At 36.8% G+C, this 17,758-nt stretch overlaps 1 protein-coding gene across 5 annotated transcripts in view; it reads left to right on the top strand.

The window, feature by feature from the left end:
* Positions 1–17,569, top strand: part of rapgef4a (Rap guanine nucleotide exchange factor 4a) — a 34,181-nt gene extending 16,612 nt beyond the window's left edge. For 3 of the 5 annotated variants that reach the window (XM_057336318.1, XM_057336319.1, XM_057336322.1), the window contains 27 exons: positions 2,541–2,613; positions 3,814–3,878; positions 4,407–4,457; positions 4,533–4,639; positions 5,611–5,732; positions 6,178–6,361; positions 6,611–6,695; positions 7,469–7,529; positions 7,698–7,774; positions 8,216–8,362; positions 9,283–9,380; positions 9,472–9,557; positions 10,978–11,056; positions 11,265–11,415; positions 11,525–11,613; positions 11,700–11,730; positions 11,810–11,888; positions 12,303–12,449; positions 13,004–13,101; positions 13,186–13,311; positions 13,480–13,658; positions 14,874–14,964; positions 15,061–15,111; positions 15,316–15,403; positions 16,021–16,085; positions 16,165–16,240; positions 16,538–17,569. In XM_057336318.1, coding sequence (XP_057192301.1) covers positions 2,541–2,613; positions 3,814–3,878; positions 4,407–4,457; positions 4,533–4,639; positions 5,611–5,732; positions 6,178–6,361; positions 6,611–6,695; positions 7,469–7,529; positions 7,698–7,774; positions 8,216–8,362; positions 9,283–9,380; positions 9,472–9,557; positions 10,978–11,056; positions 11,265–11,415; positions 11,525–11,613; positions 11,700–11,730; positions 11,810–11,888; positions 12,303–12,449; positions 13,004–13,101; positions 13,186–13,311; positions 13,480–13,658; positions 14,874–14,964; positions 15,061–15,111; positions 15,316–15,403; positions 16,021–16,085; positions 16,165–16,240; positions 16,538–16,668 — 2,637 coding nt within the window. In that variant the 3' untranslated portion in view covers positions 16,669–17,569. The remainder of the gene's footprint in view (positions 1–2,540; positions 2,614–3,813; positions 3,879–4,406; positions 4,458–4,532; positions 4,640–5,610; positions 5,733–6,177; positions 6,362–6,610; positions 6,696–7,468; positions 7,530–7,697; positions 7,775–8,215; positions 8,363–9,282; positions 9,381–9,471; positions 9,558–10,977; positions 11,057–11,264; positions 11,416–11,524; positions 11,614–11,699; positions 11,731–11,809; positions 11,889–12,302; positions 12,450–13,003; positions 13,102–13,185; positions 13,312–13,479; positions 13,659–14,873; positions 14,965–15,060; positions 15,112–15,315; positions 15,404–16,020; positions 16,086–16,164; positions 16,241–16,537) is intronic. The other 2 variants (XM_057336320.1, XM_057336321.1) reach the window with 2 other exon arrangements.
* Positions 17,570–17,758: the final 189 nt, after the last annotated feature.

Below are 17,758 nucleotides of genomic sequence, written 5' to 3' on the forward strand. Positions count from 1 at the left end.
TTGAGTTCATATTGAGATAAAGCAATATTGACTTGACAAATCTGAGCTCGGTTTGTGACATCATTGAGATCTCATCTGAAACTCCAATGGAGACATTTGTGAGATTTCTTGGTCTTTTATGAGGAGAAATACCTGAGACAATCCGTTTCTATTTGCTTGTCAATGAGAAATATTTTATGATACGAATGATATCTCCTGTGATTTTTCTTTCTTACTGATTGGTGTGTGAGGTTGGCTTATTGTTTTCTGTTCTGTATCATGTTAGATGGGTCAGAGCAGAACTCAATTGTATTATTGAATATGGTCTTTAGGGAGGTACCAATCAGTTTAGGTCTGTTATGGACTCTTAAACAGATTACATGACCTCCATTCAATGCTAAATGGGCTCTAATCTCTCTTATGTCTTGTGTTCAAAACAACGTAAAGTGCACTAGAGCTCTTCTCCATCAGTAACCCTGCGTAAGTGCCTCAATAGCACTTCTGTCTGTTTGTCTGTCTGTCTGTCTAGCATATTTGTATTTATTGTACTAATCTAAAATACTCTCTTTGTGTAAGTGTTGGTCTCTTGTAGGTGCTTAAAATGATAGTAAACCTACACAGGATGGTGGCACCTTTGATAGCATTCACAATATTGTATGTGTGTGTTACAAGCGATGAGTGTCAGTAATATTTCAGATTTGTGTGACACGTTACAGATCGAACAATAATGTTTAATCCATCATAATCTTCTCTGATCCAGAGTCAGACCTGATTAAAGAGATTAGACACTAAACTCTCATACTGCTTCCCTGAGCTGCATCTCAAAGGGTGGTTGCTAGGGTGTTCTGAGTGGTTGCTAGGTGGGACAGGCTCAGGTCAAAAGAACTGACCACTCTCTGATATTCTGGTCTATGATTCAGGTTCGTCCCTTAATGATTGTTGCACCTGTTTTATAATCTGATGGTGAAGTGATGCACATTTCTCTCAAGGTTTCATTCACATCTGTAACACAAAGATACAGCATGCTACTTTTGCCAAAGGCTCATACAGAGTTACGGGTTCCTTCACAATCAGAAGAGCCACAGACTCAGTTAATATGTTAATATGATGTGTTTATGGTCTTGTTCATCTAATGACGGAAAGGCACATGCTGTCACTTCTGTTACAGATGACTGGCTTTTACAAAACATTGAGTAGATGTGTGTGTGTGTTCATGTGTGCGTGCGTGTGTGCATCCATGAATCATATATGACCGACTCTTTGACCTAAGATGTCTTTAACGCATCACAAAACAACATTTGTAACCCATTTTACCTCCATATTGTGACATTTTTCTATAGAGCAGTTGTACACTGTAAACCCGAATGTTCAAAGTAATTAAATGGTTAAAGTAGTGTAAACGTAATTGTATATAAAAAATTGTACTAACTGAGATATTTTGAGTTCCTGTAACTAATTCTAACTTTTGAGTTAGTTTAACTTAATTTAAACAAGTTGATTCAAGACGATTTGTTGAGAATGAATTTCAGTTCCCAGCATGCTTTGCGTGAGACTGCATTAGGAGAGTGAATTTTGACATGAATTGTTATTTTATGAGTTTTAAGAAAGGAAAAAGTCTTGTCAATGATGAATGTCCATTTGTCTTAGATATTTGTGACCCTGGACAACAAAACCAGTCTTATGGGTCAATTTTTCAAAATTGAGATTTTTACATCAACTGAAAGCTGAATAAATAAGCCTTCCATTGATATATGATATGTTAAGATCTGACAATATTAGGCCGAGATACAACGATTTAAATCTCTGGAATCTGAGGGTGCAGAAAATAAAAATACTGAGAAAATCGCCTTTAAAGTGGTCCAAATGAAGTCCTTAGCACAGCATGTTACTCACAAAAATAAAGTTTTTATATATTTACGGTAAGAAATTTACAAAATATTTTCATGGAACATGAACTTTACCTGCCTTTACTTAATATCCTAATGGTTTTTGGCATAAAAGAAAAATCGATAGTTTTAACCCATACAAAAAATTACCGTGCTACTTATGACTGGTTTTGTGATCCAAGGTCACATTTAGAATTGTTAATTGTTCAAAATTAAAAGGAATTAACATGCATGAGTACAACAAACTCAAAACTTGATAGTTCTGCTTACTTAAAATTGGGATTTGATGTAACTGATTACTTCAAATTTTTTGAGTTTTCCCAACTTATTTGGGTTTACAGTGTGGGACTTGATTTCATCCATCAGGATTCGAATTGGATCGTAAGAAACGTGTTTGGAGTAGTGGGGCAAAGAAAAAGAGGGCTTGATGATATCAACCGCAAATAAAAGTGGTTCCAGAGGATTGATAAAAGATTACGAAGCCAAATATGTTTTTTACTCTTTTAAAAATGTGCTCTGAGAAATCACACACTGTAAAATGAGCAGCATGTACTGTATTTATGATTCTACATCATTTCATCGTGACTTTATACTGATTGGAGATTATTATCAATGTTTCATTAGGTTGCTTCATTTATATATGATGGCATTTGTGCCATCTGTTATGTTTTTCAGAAGTATCGTCACTGCATGGCTGGTCTTCTGGTCCCTCCCTATGGTGTTATGGAGAGCGGCCCGAACGCTGATAGTAAGTAAAAAACTCTGAATTCTGTCATCATTACACAACCTCATGTCATTCTAAACTGTGTGAATTTCATTCTTCTATGAAATATAGACGTTTCAAAGCAAACCAACATAAACAAAAGTTACTGCGCATGCACGCTTTTGTGGCCCAAACTTAACTTCCGGTACACATCCGCGAAGACTAGAGTCCCTGTAGATTATCTCTGATAACAAGCAAACGAAATAACAAGTAAACATTAGCTAACAAGTTAAAAGTAGCCAGTATTATTTTGGGTTATAAGAACCGTTACTTAAGTTATAAACTTAAATGCGACAAAGTTACACGACCCATTCAACAAATTGTTTATTTAAAACAATTAAACACAATAAAATAAACAAATTGTTTATTTAATACAATTATTATACACATTTTTTTATATAAATTATTATTCATCTAAATTAATAAATGTAAATATACAAATAGCGACTAGCCAGACCGATCAACAAACACGGACCGGAAGTTAACTTCAGGCCATGCGCGTGAGGAGAGCTTCACATTTCCTCAGTCAACATATACTATATGTATACATTTATATAATAAAACAATTTCTTAAAATCAATTTTATCATTCCATATTAATTTTACTCTGGATGCATTGTTTATTTGTTCCGTAATGTGTTTTCTGTAAAGCTTCTTAATTGGCTACAATGCAAAAATGTGTAAAGCCCAAACTAGAATTGAATCTAAAAATCCAAAGTGAACATTTTGTTAATATATGCAGATAAATGAAATGCACATAAATAGTATAAACACTATGTGGTGAGTGATGTGAGACTCTTTGTACACACAAGAAGCTCACTTTATTATTGCATTTCTTGGCAAGCGGTGTTTGGAAATCTGTATTGGCAAAGGAGAAGATATAAAGAAACATCTTGTTTGCTGAAGCATTTAATGTGCCTGAAGCTTTTGCACAGGACAGAGGATGACGTGTCATTTTATTTAAGGTAAGACTGCAGGGCTGAGGTCTAAATGGTTTGTTGTTTCTGAAGGAGAAAGCTTTTCATGTGTGGATGATGACCCGGCCTGTCGCCCCTCAGGACCCATTACTGAAGACTACACACATCCCGCATCTCCATCAGATCTTTAAGATTGATCACGCAGAGTATTTGGATTAAAAGATTAGTGTTCATGTTTTAAAAATATGATCTTCATGTTATTTTTACAGGAATGCCTGACAAAGAGAACCTGAGCAACAGCTCTCCTGGATCCTCATTCAAACACTTGAAAAAGGTATGTGTTTACACAAAACCCCTCCGTGTCTCAGTATCACCCCGCTGTAAATCCTCAGACCTGTATTTTAAAGCTTCATCTCTGGCAAATGTTTATTAAGGCATTTTGTCGTAATCCTGTTTCATGTTGGTTTATTTTGATACATGTTTGGCTAGATCTAGCGTTCCTCTACACTTTACAGTGTATATATGTGTTTGATACTGAGAGTGTTTGATGCAGTTCAATGTACTCGAGTGACTTACGAAAGACTTAGATTCTTATCCTTTCTCCTATTTGCGTCAGTTGGGATTCTACATCCTTCCTTCCCAGCATCTCCCCACCAGAACCCATGTAAACATAAACTAGTGACTCTGGCGTCCTCTTCCCATTGTCCAGTTTCTGTTCCTGTGACCTCACGGGTCGTTTCCTGTCCACCACTGTCAAACAACCTGTCAACCCTGTTTGTCATATTTAGATCTCCTCCCATTCCTGCGTTTTCTTTCTGTTCCCTATTTCTGTTTCTGAAAGGGTTTTTTGTTTGTTTTCCAGACATCATTTATTCAAAATCCCACCAAACTTCATCCCAAATCCATTACACAGGTATAACAACCATCAGCCTGACAGCTAACTGACGCGTGGCGTGTGTTGAGCGGTTTGTCTCTGTTTGTCTCTCAGGTGCCGTCAGAAAAAATCTTGCAGGCAGGTAAAGTGTTAAGAAACACCATTCTGTCCCGAGCGCCTCACATGATCAGAGACAGAAAATACCACCTGAAGTCATACAGGTAAGTGTCTAAAGAAGTCTCCATGTTTACTTTAATGCCCATTTGATATTTGCGTAATTAGTTCTATTGTTATATGAACTCATTTATATTATTTTGCATTGTAAATATTGAATATTTCATTTAAAAACTGTATATGCACCAATGATTATTTTTATTAGTCATGTTTTTATATTGATATTGTACTGTATTTATACAGCCACGGAAACAATTAAAGGAATATTTCACCCAAAAATGAAAATTGTGTCATCATTTACCAAACAGACCTCATTCCCTATTGACTCCCATAGTATTCATTTTCCCTACTATGGCAGTAAATGGGGGATGAAATCTGTTTGGTTACTGACATTCTTCCAAATATCTTCCTCTGTGTTCATCAGAACAAAGACATTTATACAGGTTTGGAACAATCTGAGGGTGATGACAGAATTTTCATTTTTGAGAAACTATCACTTTAAGAGACCATTCCAAATTTTTATTTGGAAAAACTGGGTTATCACATAAAAATACTTTTGAACTTTTACTAAATACACGTACAAATATTACAGTTGTGTTGCTTATAAGGGAATATGAACTTGTTTTATTTGCAGTATTTGAGGTCTGAAAAATACATCAAAGCATATTTTCTGTTATTTTGACCTGTTTCTCCAGTTTTCATTTTCTTCAAATAAATGAAGAAATATTGTTAGTAGTTCACCGAATGAAACAAAAAGGATCATTTTACCTAAACACATACCTATAAATAGTACCCTATAAAATAATATTTTATATTATTTTCCCCGAATTCATTTTTTCCGCGGATATAATATACATATATATATATATATACTGTACTGCATATGATGAGTTTTATATTTATATACAGTATAAGCTTGTTACGGCAAAGACTGTATTTGTATTTTGTTTTGACTGGTTTAGCAGTCTGGGGTGTGTTGTATTACCTGTAACATGTTTTCTGCACGCGTGTGATGCAGGCAGTGCTGCATGGGAACGGAGCTTGTTGATTGGCTGTTGCAGCACACTTCCTGTGTGCACACTCGTGTTCAGGCTGTGGGCATGTGGCAGGTGCTGCTGGAGGAGGGAGTTTTAAACCACGGTGAGAATGTAGACATGTGTAACCACCCGTTATGACCTGTTGTGTAACCGTTTACCCAAAAACAAACATTCTGTCATCATTTATTTACACTCACGTCTTTCAAAACCTGTATGACTTTCTTCTGCAGAACACAAAAGAAGATATTTTGAAGACCACTTGTTCACCAAACAACTTCGGACCCCATTGACTCAAATAGACACCAAACCACAGAGACATTTCTCAAAATATCTTCTTTTGTATTCCACAGAAGAAAGAGTCATGTACAGGTTTTGAACGACAAGAGGTGAATAAATGATGACAGAATGACTGAAATGCCTCAGAAAATTCAGACTCAACCTGAGTCTGAAGCGTGCTTAGAATTGTAAATGTTTACGTCCTTTTCCTATCCTGTAATGTTTGTTTTCATTTGATCTTTTTTATTAGTTGACCTGTTTGTGTTCTTTAGTGGATCAGGAGCTGAGCTTCCAAGATAAATATATTTTCTATCGCTTCCTGGAGGACGAAATGGAGGACGCCCCTCGTCCCAACGAAGAGGAAAAGAACGAGAGTGACGAAGAGCTGCAGGACACCCTCCTCCTCCTCTCTCAGATCGGACCTGACGCCCATCTGCGAATGATCCTGCAGAAACAGTACGTTCTCGCGATAAAATTTGAGCCATTATACGTCTCCCTGAGGGCTGAGAGTTATAAAGCGATCTGATCCAGATCTCTGTTTGGCTGCTTTCCTCTGATCTTTCCCACAATTCTCTCTGAGGAGTGATTATGCCCTGAAGGAGAGATGCCCTTTTGAAAGTTCTGCGAGTCATATCTGCACCGGGCAGAACTTTGTAAAATGTCAGAATAAGTCCCAGATTGGTGACATCATTGTCTTGACTGCAGGCCTGGACAGAGGACATCAGATGACTTGGAGATCATTTATGAGGAGCTGCTGCATATTAAGGCCTTATCACACCTCTCCACCACTGTGAGTCCACTTACTTCTGTATTATTTGATCACTCCTGTGTGGAACATAAAAGAAGATTATTGCTCTTTTTTATACAATAATTGAAATGTCTCCTGAGAATAAAACCGATGGGAGGGTCGCCTATTTATGATTTTTCATGCATGCAAAGCAAACTTGTATTTACTATGTTCATTACACAATGTAACAAATTTTAAAAAGTTGTTTAGCTTTCATTTTTACTGTTTCTTTATGAAGTTTAACATGCTGAACATGAAAATCACATTAATTTTTTTTACCATCGACAGTACTCAAAAAATCTTACAAAATATTTTCATACATTTTGGTATTTTTACTCGTACGCAGAAATGACAAGGTACTGGCATGACACTGAGCTCAAAACAACAGTTTAACATAACAGTTACTAAACATGTGTACATTTGATGATTTTTGTCTTTTATGACTAATACTGTCCTCACAAATCCAAGTTCCAGATGTAGTCACCCATCATCGCTTCATCCCACCTTCCCTGTGCTACAGACTTTCTAGAATTTTCTGACAGTGACAATTGGAAAAGAATTTTTAAAATACTGTATGTGAACATTTTGACGGTTTTTGTTTATTTACAATATACCGATATATCGTGAATAATGATATAAGCTCAAAATTGACTTGAGCTATAAATATACACTAAAACATTGTTATTTAAAATATGAAGTTCTCTCATATAAAGATGAAACATGCTCAGTTCTTGTGTTCATAATACAGATTCTGTTATTTTCTCTTCTCTCTTCAGGTGAAGAGGGAATTAGCCGGGGTTTTAATCTTCGAGTCTCATGCGAAAGCAGGCACGGTGTGTAAGTGTCAACGTTACAGTGCTTTTATCCTCACAAATCAAACCCTATGAGAAACGGATTTAAACCATTACCGAGTTTCAATGTGATAATCCCAGGTTATGTCTAATATGTGTGATGTCTCTGTGGATTATAATCGAATTGTTTTGTCTTCATTATTGATTTCTGTAGTGTTTAATCAGGGGGAGGAAGGGACGTCTTGGTACATCGTCCTGAAGGGCTCTGTTAATGTGGTCATCTATGGGAAGGTCAGACTAATTCTCTGATAATGCTTCACGTTCAACACAACAGTTCAGCTTTTATTATGTGATAATGCAAGACAGATGATCCCACTTTTATGAATAATGATTGGTTGGTTACACCAAAACATTTTTTTCTGACAAATGGTTTTCTTTTAGTATTAATCCTTTAAAGCAACACATTATTACGCTTTGAATTGTCCTAATAACGATACTTTCCATAATACCAAAATATGACACTTTTTCGACCTCTCCTATTTTTCAAGATTTTTCCTAATTTTGATTTTAGGACAGTTACACAATTGTTGGTTTTGACATTTTTTACTTTATGCCCCCTAAGAAAATATGTTATTTATATGTTATCAGTATGAATTGCATTGATTTATTTTCAACACATTAGTAGATTTGCACATTTGCACATCACATAACAGAAGCTGTGTGTCTTTGCAGGGTGTAGTATGCACACTTCATGAGGGAGATGACTTTGGCAAGCTGGCTCTGGTGAATGATGCACCTCGGGCCGCCTCCATTGTACTGAGAGAAGACAACTGCCACTTCCTCAGGGTGGACAAAGAAGACTTCAACAGGATCCTCAGGGTCAGGGGTCATTGTTCACAATGTGTGCTTCAAGACAAAATGTTTTATAACGGTTCTTATATAAACATACTTCAAAGAACTTTATTATACGATTTGGTGTCGTGTACGATCAACATAATTATCAATAATAATGATGGTAATTATCATTATCCTCTTATTGTTTTCTCCTTTGGTATCTGCATCTGTTTTTGTCCTTGCGTGTGTTTAATCCTCCACCATCACTGGCACAGGGAAAATCATCCAAAAATGAAAATTCTGTCGTCATTTAATCACCCTCTTGTCATTTCAAACCTTTATGACACAAAAAAAGATATTTTGAAGAAAGTTGGTAACCGAACACAAAACCAATGCAAGCGAATGGGTGCCAGTTAACAACATTCTTCAAAATATCTTCTTTTGTGTTCTGCGGAAGAAAGAAAGTCATAAAGGTTTGAAATGACAAGAGGCGATTATGTAAAGTAAATTATGACATGTTTATTTTTGGGCTAACTATCACTTTAAATTAAAGCTGTAGTTTATGACTAAAATAGTCAGGAATGTGGTTAACTAATGTACGTATATGAATGTAACAAGGAGTGTATTATTTATTTTATTTTTAGTTTAGAGAATACCTAAATAAAGAAGTGTTTAATCATATGAGTTGGGATAAAAAGAGACATCTCGTGTAGTGAGACATAGAAATAAGTGCGAGTCTCCATCTACTGGTGGTGATGCTAAATTACACCAACACGTCACAACAATTTCATTGTAGAAACAGGTTACAAATGTTTCATGTGATTCGCTTACAAATACAAAATAAATATGCACAGTACACAGACATATGTACACTTTTATTCTGGATGCGATTAATTGTTTGACAGTCTCAAGTTTAATATTTATAATCACCATTAGCCATACAATATATATAAATGTGTGTTTAGGATGTGGAGGCAAACACGGTCCGTCTGAAGGAACATGAAGAGGACGTGCTAGTTTTGGAGAAGAGTAACAGCAGAGGTTCCAGTTCTTCTCCTCTCAAGTACATTTCTCTTCTTCTGTCAGTTTTAACATGTGCCAGCATCAATCATTAGGACATGTGAAAGTGTATCATCATATCATCTCTTCGACAGGTACACTGTGATGTCAGGGACTCCGGAGAAGATTCTGGAACATCTTCTGGAGACAATGAAACTCGATTCTCAATTCACAGAATCAGGTTCAGAATCATGAATCTCTTTACCAACTTTCAACCAACACATTTTTTCTTTTTAGCATATTTTTAGCATTTGCAGATGAGGTGTTTTACACTTTACACACACATTACATTTATTAAAGGGTTTGTTCACCCAAAGATGAAGATTCTGTCATCATTTAGTCACCCTCAAGTTGTTCCAAGCCTGCTTGTTTCTGTTGTTTTGCTGAACACAAGAAAAGATATTTGAAAGAATGTTTATGAACAAATTCTTCTGGGGCACTATTGACTACCATACTTGAAAAAAACCCCACTATGGTAGTCAATAGTGCCCCAGAGTTGTTTCGTTTTTAGCTTTAAGATATCTTTGTGTCAAAGAAATTTATACGGGCTAAAAAACACTTGAGGGCGAGTAAATGATGACAGAATTTTCATTTTTTGGGTGAACTATTTCTTTAAGTCGATCATAATCAGAATTATCAACAAACATTTCAGCGTCATCTTACAAGCTGCATGTACCCGTAAGCAATTTTACTTTTTCTATCACTTTCTCCAGATTTAGATACAAAAACACACAGGGACCGCAGAAGTGTGTGATTATCTCAATCGTCCAATAAATGTTAAAAGTGAACTCTATTGACCTTCAAAAAGCCATATAATATAAATTCTCACAACAAGCAGATTTGACAAAACAAAGATCTTGCATAATAAACTGACACTCCGTTTTTTTGCATTCCATACTTTAGCCTACAGACGGTTTCATCTTAACAAAATAAACAAACGGTACTGCGCATGCGCACTTTTATGACCCCCACCTTAATTTCCGGTACACATTCACAAACAATAGAGCGCCTGTAGATTATTTCCGATAATAATCCAAAGAAACCGAGAAGAAGCGTCACTTGGCTAAAATTGTCTCTCCAACATTTTGAATTTAGACTGCGATACCAAGCTCAGCCGCTAGATGTCAATGTACCGTACGGTTTCTTTAAATGCGACCGAACTATCAGGACCCATTCAACAAATCGTTTTAATAAAATTAACATACAACAAAATTCAACAAATCGTTTATTTAAAACAGTTATTATTAAGTAAAATAATAATGCAAATTAAAATAAATGAAATAAAATATATGATTAGACACTAGCCAAACACAAACTGGAAGTTAACTGGGGGTCAGGCGCGCGCGTCCAATGAAACCGTCTAATGTGCTTTCGAAAATGATTGACAGTTGAAAAGTGGCACAAAGCGTTCTCATTGGCTGAACACAGAAACACAGATGTGATATTACGTTACACCTACACTATATCTGCTAGATAATAAGGCTCGTTTTTTGCATAAAATATATTTGAACGCACCTAATTCATTTTAGATCAATTAAAAATGAAAACTTAAAAAACGTTTTCATTAATCTGTCTTTCTCCCTCCATCTCTCTCTCTCTAGATCCCGCAATGGATGACTTTTTACTTATGCACGGTGTGTTTGTCCCAAACAGTCAGCTGTGTCCTCTCCTCGTGGCCCAATATCCTTTCAAACACATTCACAGAGAGTTGTTCTCCATCTTTTCACCATGGCACGGCTATTTGTGCTTTTGGTCACATGTCTTGAGCCGTTGTGTACAGTAGCAGCTAGAAATGTGTAGGTTGTGCACTAGTTATTGCAGTGCACCATGGGATTGAATGAGTGCACTAGGCAAGTTGTGATTTCTAAAGTCCTTAGCACCGGTGCACCTATCAGGCTCAGGCGTCTCAGGGCAGTGAGCAGGAGAGGATGGATTACTCTCTCAATAACAAACGCAGAGTCATTCGTCTGGTGTTACAGTGGGCTGCCATTAACACAGACCACCTGCAAGAGGAGGACACCTCCTTTCACTTCCTCCAGGTCAGCACCTTCTCCTGACACACGCACGGGACCTTTTTGGATGACATTTCTTAAATGAAGCCCAAACCCGAGTCCTGTGTAGATGTGTGGGTCCGTTCTGCCGTTGCAGGATTTCTATGAGACGGTGTGTGAAGACTCCAGACTCATTCCAGCTCTGAAGGATCATGTGCCTGGACTAGAGAAGATCGTGAAGCAAAAGTGAGACCACCGTTTTTAAAACAAGACTACGACACAGATTTGTTTAACTTATTTTAACTTGATATTTTTATTGACTTTCTTCACAGTTCAGATGATGACAGACCCTTTCGAAAAAAGGTGAAAATTCACACGAATCATCCTGAATGTTACAGTCGTTGCATTCATTTTTTCATGTGCTAATTTCCGGTCATTTCAGCACAAAGTCCTGCTGCGTCAGTTCAGCACGGGGAACGACAGACTGCTCAAGCGACAGCCAATCAGGAGCACCGATGAGAGTGAGTCATCAGGGTGCGCCAATACCTGCTGCCCAGTTTCACACCAAATTGATTTAATAGCCGATATCAATTTCTATCTTTCACAAAGGGTTCAAACTCAGTGTTCGTTTTTTGTTTTCACAAGTCACACAGAGGAGAGAAAGGAGCTATAGATGTTGCTTATACTGTTCCATATAGGCCTATTCTTTTCAGTGCAAATATAACTATATAATTCTTAAATACAGGTCATTATAATTTATTACCTTAAATTTATACTGAAGTCAGTATAACAATTACAATGGTATATTAGTATAATTATTAATAAAAGTATTTTGATGATGATAATAATAAAATGTATTATTGGTATTTATTTTAATAATCAGTGTGTGTCTGTTGTTTTAAACGTTTATTGTTGTTTAAATATTGTCATTGCAGTTCTCTTTAAGGTGTTCTGCAGTGATCACACCTACACGACCATACGAGTGCCTGTCGCCGCGTCTGTTAGAGAGGTCATCGCCGCGGTTACGGATAAACTGGGGTCAGGCGAGGAACTTCTGCTCATCCACCTCAGCTCGGCCGGAGGTGAAAACACACAAACACGCACACACATGCACGCACGCACACACACGCACACACACATGTTGGGTTTCCATGTTTTATGGGGACATTCCATAGACGCAGTGGTTTTTATACTGTACAAACTGTATATCATATTCCCTAACCCTAACAATCACACACAACTGTCTGCTCTTTTACATTTTCACAAAAGTTAATTCTGTATGATTTATAGGCTTGTTTCCTCATGGGGACAAAAAAATGTCCCCACAAGGACAAGGATTTTGGATATTGCCATCTTTGTGGGGACATTTTGTCCCCATACCGTAGGGTTTATCCTCCCCCCCACACACACGCACACAGCACTTTTTTTTTCATCTTGCATGCTCGAGTCACACTAATAATGCAAAGGATCACAAAAAATTAGCACAAAAAAGTTGCATATAGTTACAATAGTTTAAAAATCACTCTAATGGACATTTGTGAGCTTTCTGTTTTTTCCTCTGGACCAAAATCAGAGAAGCAGGAAAAGTTTCCATTTTCTCACCATTTTCTCTCATATACGTGTTTGTGTTTCTCAGATAAAGAGGTTCTGAAGTCTTCTGATGTGTCCATCTTCTCCTCGCTGAGCATTAACACGCGTCTGTTCGTCTGCACGAGAGATCAGCTGGACTCTTTGGTTTGTGAGAGACTGCTCTTAAAACACCCATCGGCTTTAAACATGCTCCAGCAAACACTGAGCGTTCAGACGTTTGTGTTGTAGACTCCTCTGCCGGAGCAGGAGGGTCCGTCTGCAGGGTCCATGTCCACGTTTGAGCTCATGAGCTCTAAAGATCTGGCTCATCACATGACGCTGTACGACTGGGAACTCTTCGACTGTGTACATGAGGTACACACACACAGTTCTGCTTCGCTTTCTGTCACTTTCAATCAATAATAGTAAGGTTTTCAGTTTTTCTATTGCCTCTGCAATGGTTATGGTTATTTGGAAAGGATGAATCAATAATAATAAGGTACTAGGAAACCAGTTTGTATCAATGTCTTGTTTTTCGTTCAGCATGAGTTGATCTATCACACGTTCGGGCGGCAGCATTTTAAGAAGACCACAGCTAATCTGGATCTGTTCCTGCGGAGGTTCAATGAGGTCCAGCTGTGGGTGGTCACAGAGGTTTGTTTGTGTCCCACACTTAGCAAACGTGTCCAGCTTCTCAAGAAGTTCATCAAGATCGCAGCGCAGTGAGTCTTGGGTTCTGTCGCTCATTAAACATATCAATGCCCATGCGTGTGACGTGGCATTTTGTTTAGCAGTGTTGCGAAAGGGAAAACTCAGTCGAACAATGACAATTCTGCCATGATTATTCGACAACACTAGGACATCCGTTCATCTTAGGGACACAAATTAAGATCGTTTTGAAGAGGTCCGGGAGCTTTCTGACTCCCGCCCATAGACAGCAATGTAACTGACATTCTGCGCTTTTGAAGTTTAATTCGTGGCAGAATTTTTCGTTGTGGTTTCCCTTTAATAGTGTAATAAGTAACTCTTTCCCAGCCACTGACAAGTTTATCCGGTATATACTTTTTACTGTTATACAGTAGGAGGCGCTGTTGCGCATCTTCAGAAAGAGTTCAGCATCTACAGATCCAAACACAAATAAATATCTGTTTTAATCATCTTTTCGAATCTGATCTGCATTACAACTAAACAGATTTTTGTTCATTTTTATTTTAATTTTTTTTATGAAACCTACTTAAATTCAAGTGTCAATATAAAAATGAATGAAGCTAGAATATTTGTTTTAATATAAAATAGAAACAAAAATAATAATAATTTAAGCAGAGGCTTTGTTCTTTTTTTATTTATTAAGTGTTTGCATATTCATTTAATATAAATGGAGTTTTGCGAATATGATATAAAAATGCTGGCAGGGAAAGAGTTAATGGTGTTAAAAGTGTGGACAAATCTTATTTTTTATATGTCGATGTGTGTTGCAATAGAGAATGTGGTAATCATTTAAAGTTAAAGGAGGATTTCACCATACATAGGGATATTACTTCTCTCGTGTGGTTTCAAACTCGTGTGATTGTGTTTCTTCTGTAACACAAAGATGTGTAGCAGAATGTTCATGTTGCTCTGTTTCTTAAAATGGAAGAAGCATAAAGCATCATGAGCCGCTGTTGAAGTCAGTAAAGGAAACATCGTTGAAACACCACAGTACACGTCATATAGTTTCATTAAAGATGACTGTATGATTACTGTATGAGATACAATACAGCAGGTGCACATTCTGCTAAGCATTTTTCTTTTCATGAAGCAAGAACGTCATACGGGTTTGAAACACATTTTGGGTGAACTCTTCTTTTAAGTCAGTGTAGAACACTATACTGTACTTCACTATAGTGTTTATAAAAATGCTGTGATAATCTGAGCAGTATGTGTTTGCTCTTTTAAAGCTGTAAAGAGTTTAAGAACTTGAACTCATTCTTTGCCATTATCATGGGTCTGGCAAATCCAGCCGTCTGTCGATTAAATCAGACGTGGGAGGTAAGAGCTCATTCGATGCACTGAACCTCGGACCGAAACAAAAAAAGAACCCATCGGTCGAACTCAGCAATTGAAATTCAGTTTTCTCTTTTACAGAAACTGCCGAGCAAGTTTAAGAAGTTTTATGGAGAGTTTGAAAACCTGATGGTAAGCATATTTCTTCACTGTTCAAACACTTTCTCATGATCAGTCCTAATATACAGAAACTTCAGCATCCCAAACCAGCCTGATTCCTCCATTCTAGTCAAATACTGTATATGGAAAAGTCCGATTTTAAAACCAGAGACTGAGAAGCTTTTGATCGAACCGTAAGATATAACTTCAGAGATACTGTATGTTCTCTCATTTTAGGATCCTTCCAGAAATCACAGAGCGTACCGACTTACAATGGCCAAGTTAGAACCTCCCATCATCCCTTTCATGCCTTTACTGATTAAAGGTGAGCTTCACACTACACTCGTCAACACACTTGGAGAGCTGCCGTACTTATAAATGAAGAAATATAAATTCATTTATGTGGCCAAATGTTTGACTGACAGTGTTTAAAAACTGTCTACAGTTTAAAACAACAGCATCAACCTGGGGGCGGATTCACAAAACATTCATGTGAAGAAAATTCTTCTTAACTGTGCCAACTGTAATTTAAGAAAAAAGTTAGGAATGTTTCTTAGCTTGCAGCTAAATTATTTTTTTCTCAAGATTGATTTACAAATAAAAAGTCATTTTATTCTTAGGAAAAAATAAAGATGTTCTTAAGAAAATATTTGAACATATATTTTAATGAGCTTCCTACAGTATAATTCATCTTAAGAACAATCTTTTGTCTTAAGAACAGTTTCGTCAATCCGACCCCTGAATCCTTATAATTGACTATTTGTTGAAATATTTTTGTATGCTTTGTGTGGTGTAGTCATTATGTAAGTCATAAAAAAGATCATATTCTGAGTAAATAATGTTAAAATGTTTATTTAAAAGAAAGCACAAAAACTGGTTGAATGGTAACATTTTAAGATGTCAAGAAAATGCAGGTCGACATGTTGACATTTCTTCTTTCAGATATGACGTTCACACACGAGGGTAACAAAACATTCACTGACAGACTGGTCAACTTTGAGAAAATGGTGAGTTTTCCTGTCTTACCATCTCTGAGATTTAAATAATACGTAAGACGTGCTCAAATTTAGTTTTTGTGTTTTTCAGAGAATGATCGCGAACACAGTGAGAATCGTGAGATACTGCAGAAGTCAGCCATTCAGTAAGTCACTTAGAAACAGAGGTGGGCAGAACTTAACTTTGTATTAAAAATATGTAAACATGTAAAAATGTATTTATGAAGTGTAGTGGAAAAGAAATGATGATGTATGCTTTATAAAGTATAGTTTCACAAGCAACTTACAGATTCACATCTGTAGGCCAAACAGGGAAGGACAGGTTAGTTAACTTTAATACGTAGATTTAGTGCAACCGTGATGCTTGCTTTACCAAGCTAAGCTAATGAATAGAACAACTAACCATGTTTTTAACTAAACTAATTCACCTAATCTCTATACATGTCTCTCTCCTGTCCTAATAGATCAAGAAGCACCTCAGGTAGCAGGTAAAAACCATCAGGATGTGTGGAGCTACGTGCGTCATATAAGTGTGATTGACAACCAGCGTACCCTATCACAGCTCTCCCACCGGCTTGAGCCGCGCCGGACCTGAGCCGCATCACTGCAGAACTACAGTGTCAGTGCTGCTTTATCTCCGCCAGTGAATAAGCTATAGATGTATTTAAACATCCCTGCAGCATACTGTATGCGCAGTAAAGTCAAACCTGCCTCCTTACAAGTACTTTCCTGGTTTTGACTGCTTGTTTGAAAGTGTGGCTTCATCTCAGTGTACGGCTTCATATCACTCAACGTTCTTCTTTCACCTTGCGTCCTCTCTTATTCCCCAATATTATTTCATTACCATTTGTTTTTACACACAGTTCTTCAAATGTGAACAGAATAGTCTTGTTTAAACTAAAGCTTCTTTTACAGAGTCTTACTAATTTTGCATTTTTCATTCTGATTGTGTTTTACTTAAGAAGGAGGCGAGGAGGACATGCTGATCTGAGATCAAATGGTTTTATTTCTTATAATAATTTGTGAATATGTTTGGAACTGGATGTACATGTTGGTAAGATATTTATGTCATCTTTGGCATGAAGTAAATACATATCTAAATGAATTCATAAGAGCACATTTCAGAAGCCTCTTCATGGCTTGACAGTGAACTTTATACCTCTCTCTGTGTCTCTGTGTAAATAAACCTGTTTTAAGATGCATATTCAAGCCTATTTTTATTTCAAATGAATACGTTCTCATAGTATAGAACTACAATTCTGCATCAATTGTTTAAAAATCTAAAATATGTGGCCAACTAGGGTCCTGCCAGTGAATCTCTGTCATCATCATTGATTGCGTTTTATTGTATGGCAATATTATTTCATTATTTTGCATTTTATTCTTTTACATTTTACATTCTGTGGTAGTCTGTTATTTTATTACAGAAATTATACATTGTAATTATTATAGTAACTTTATAATTGTATTAATTAAACTACAAACCCTAACAAAAAACGTACTTAATTTTACCAATAAAATGCTTTATTTACTATACTTTTAATCATTTTTACAAATGAAGACGTTTCCGAAAGAAGGCCTTGTTTAACAAACATCGAGACCAGTGATGCAGTTCAGCGTGTGTCCGACAGGAGTCGCTGTTTCTCTGGGTTTCTGCAGCTGCGCGCGCTTTCTCTTTCTCGCTT

Source organism: Triplophysa rosa, linkage group LG6, assembly GCF_024868665.1.
Source record: "Triplophysa rosa linkage group LG6, Trosa_1v2, whole genome shotgun sequence".
Taxonomy (NCBI): domain Eukaryota; kingdom Metazoa; phylum Chordata; class Actinopteri; order Cypriniformes; family Nemacheilidae; genus Triplophysa; species Triplophysa rosa.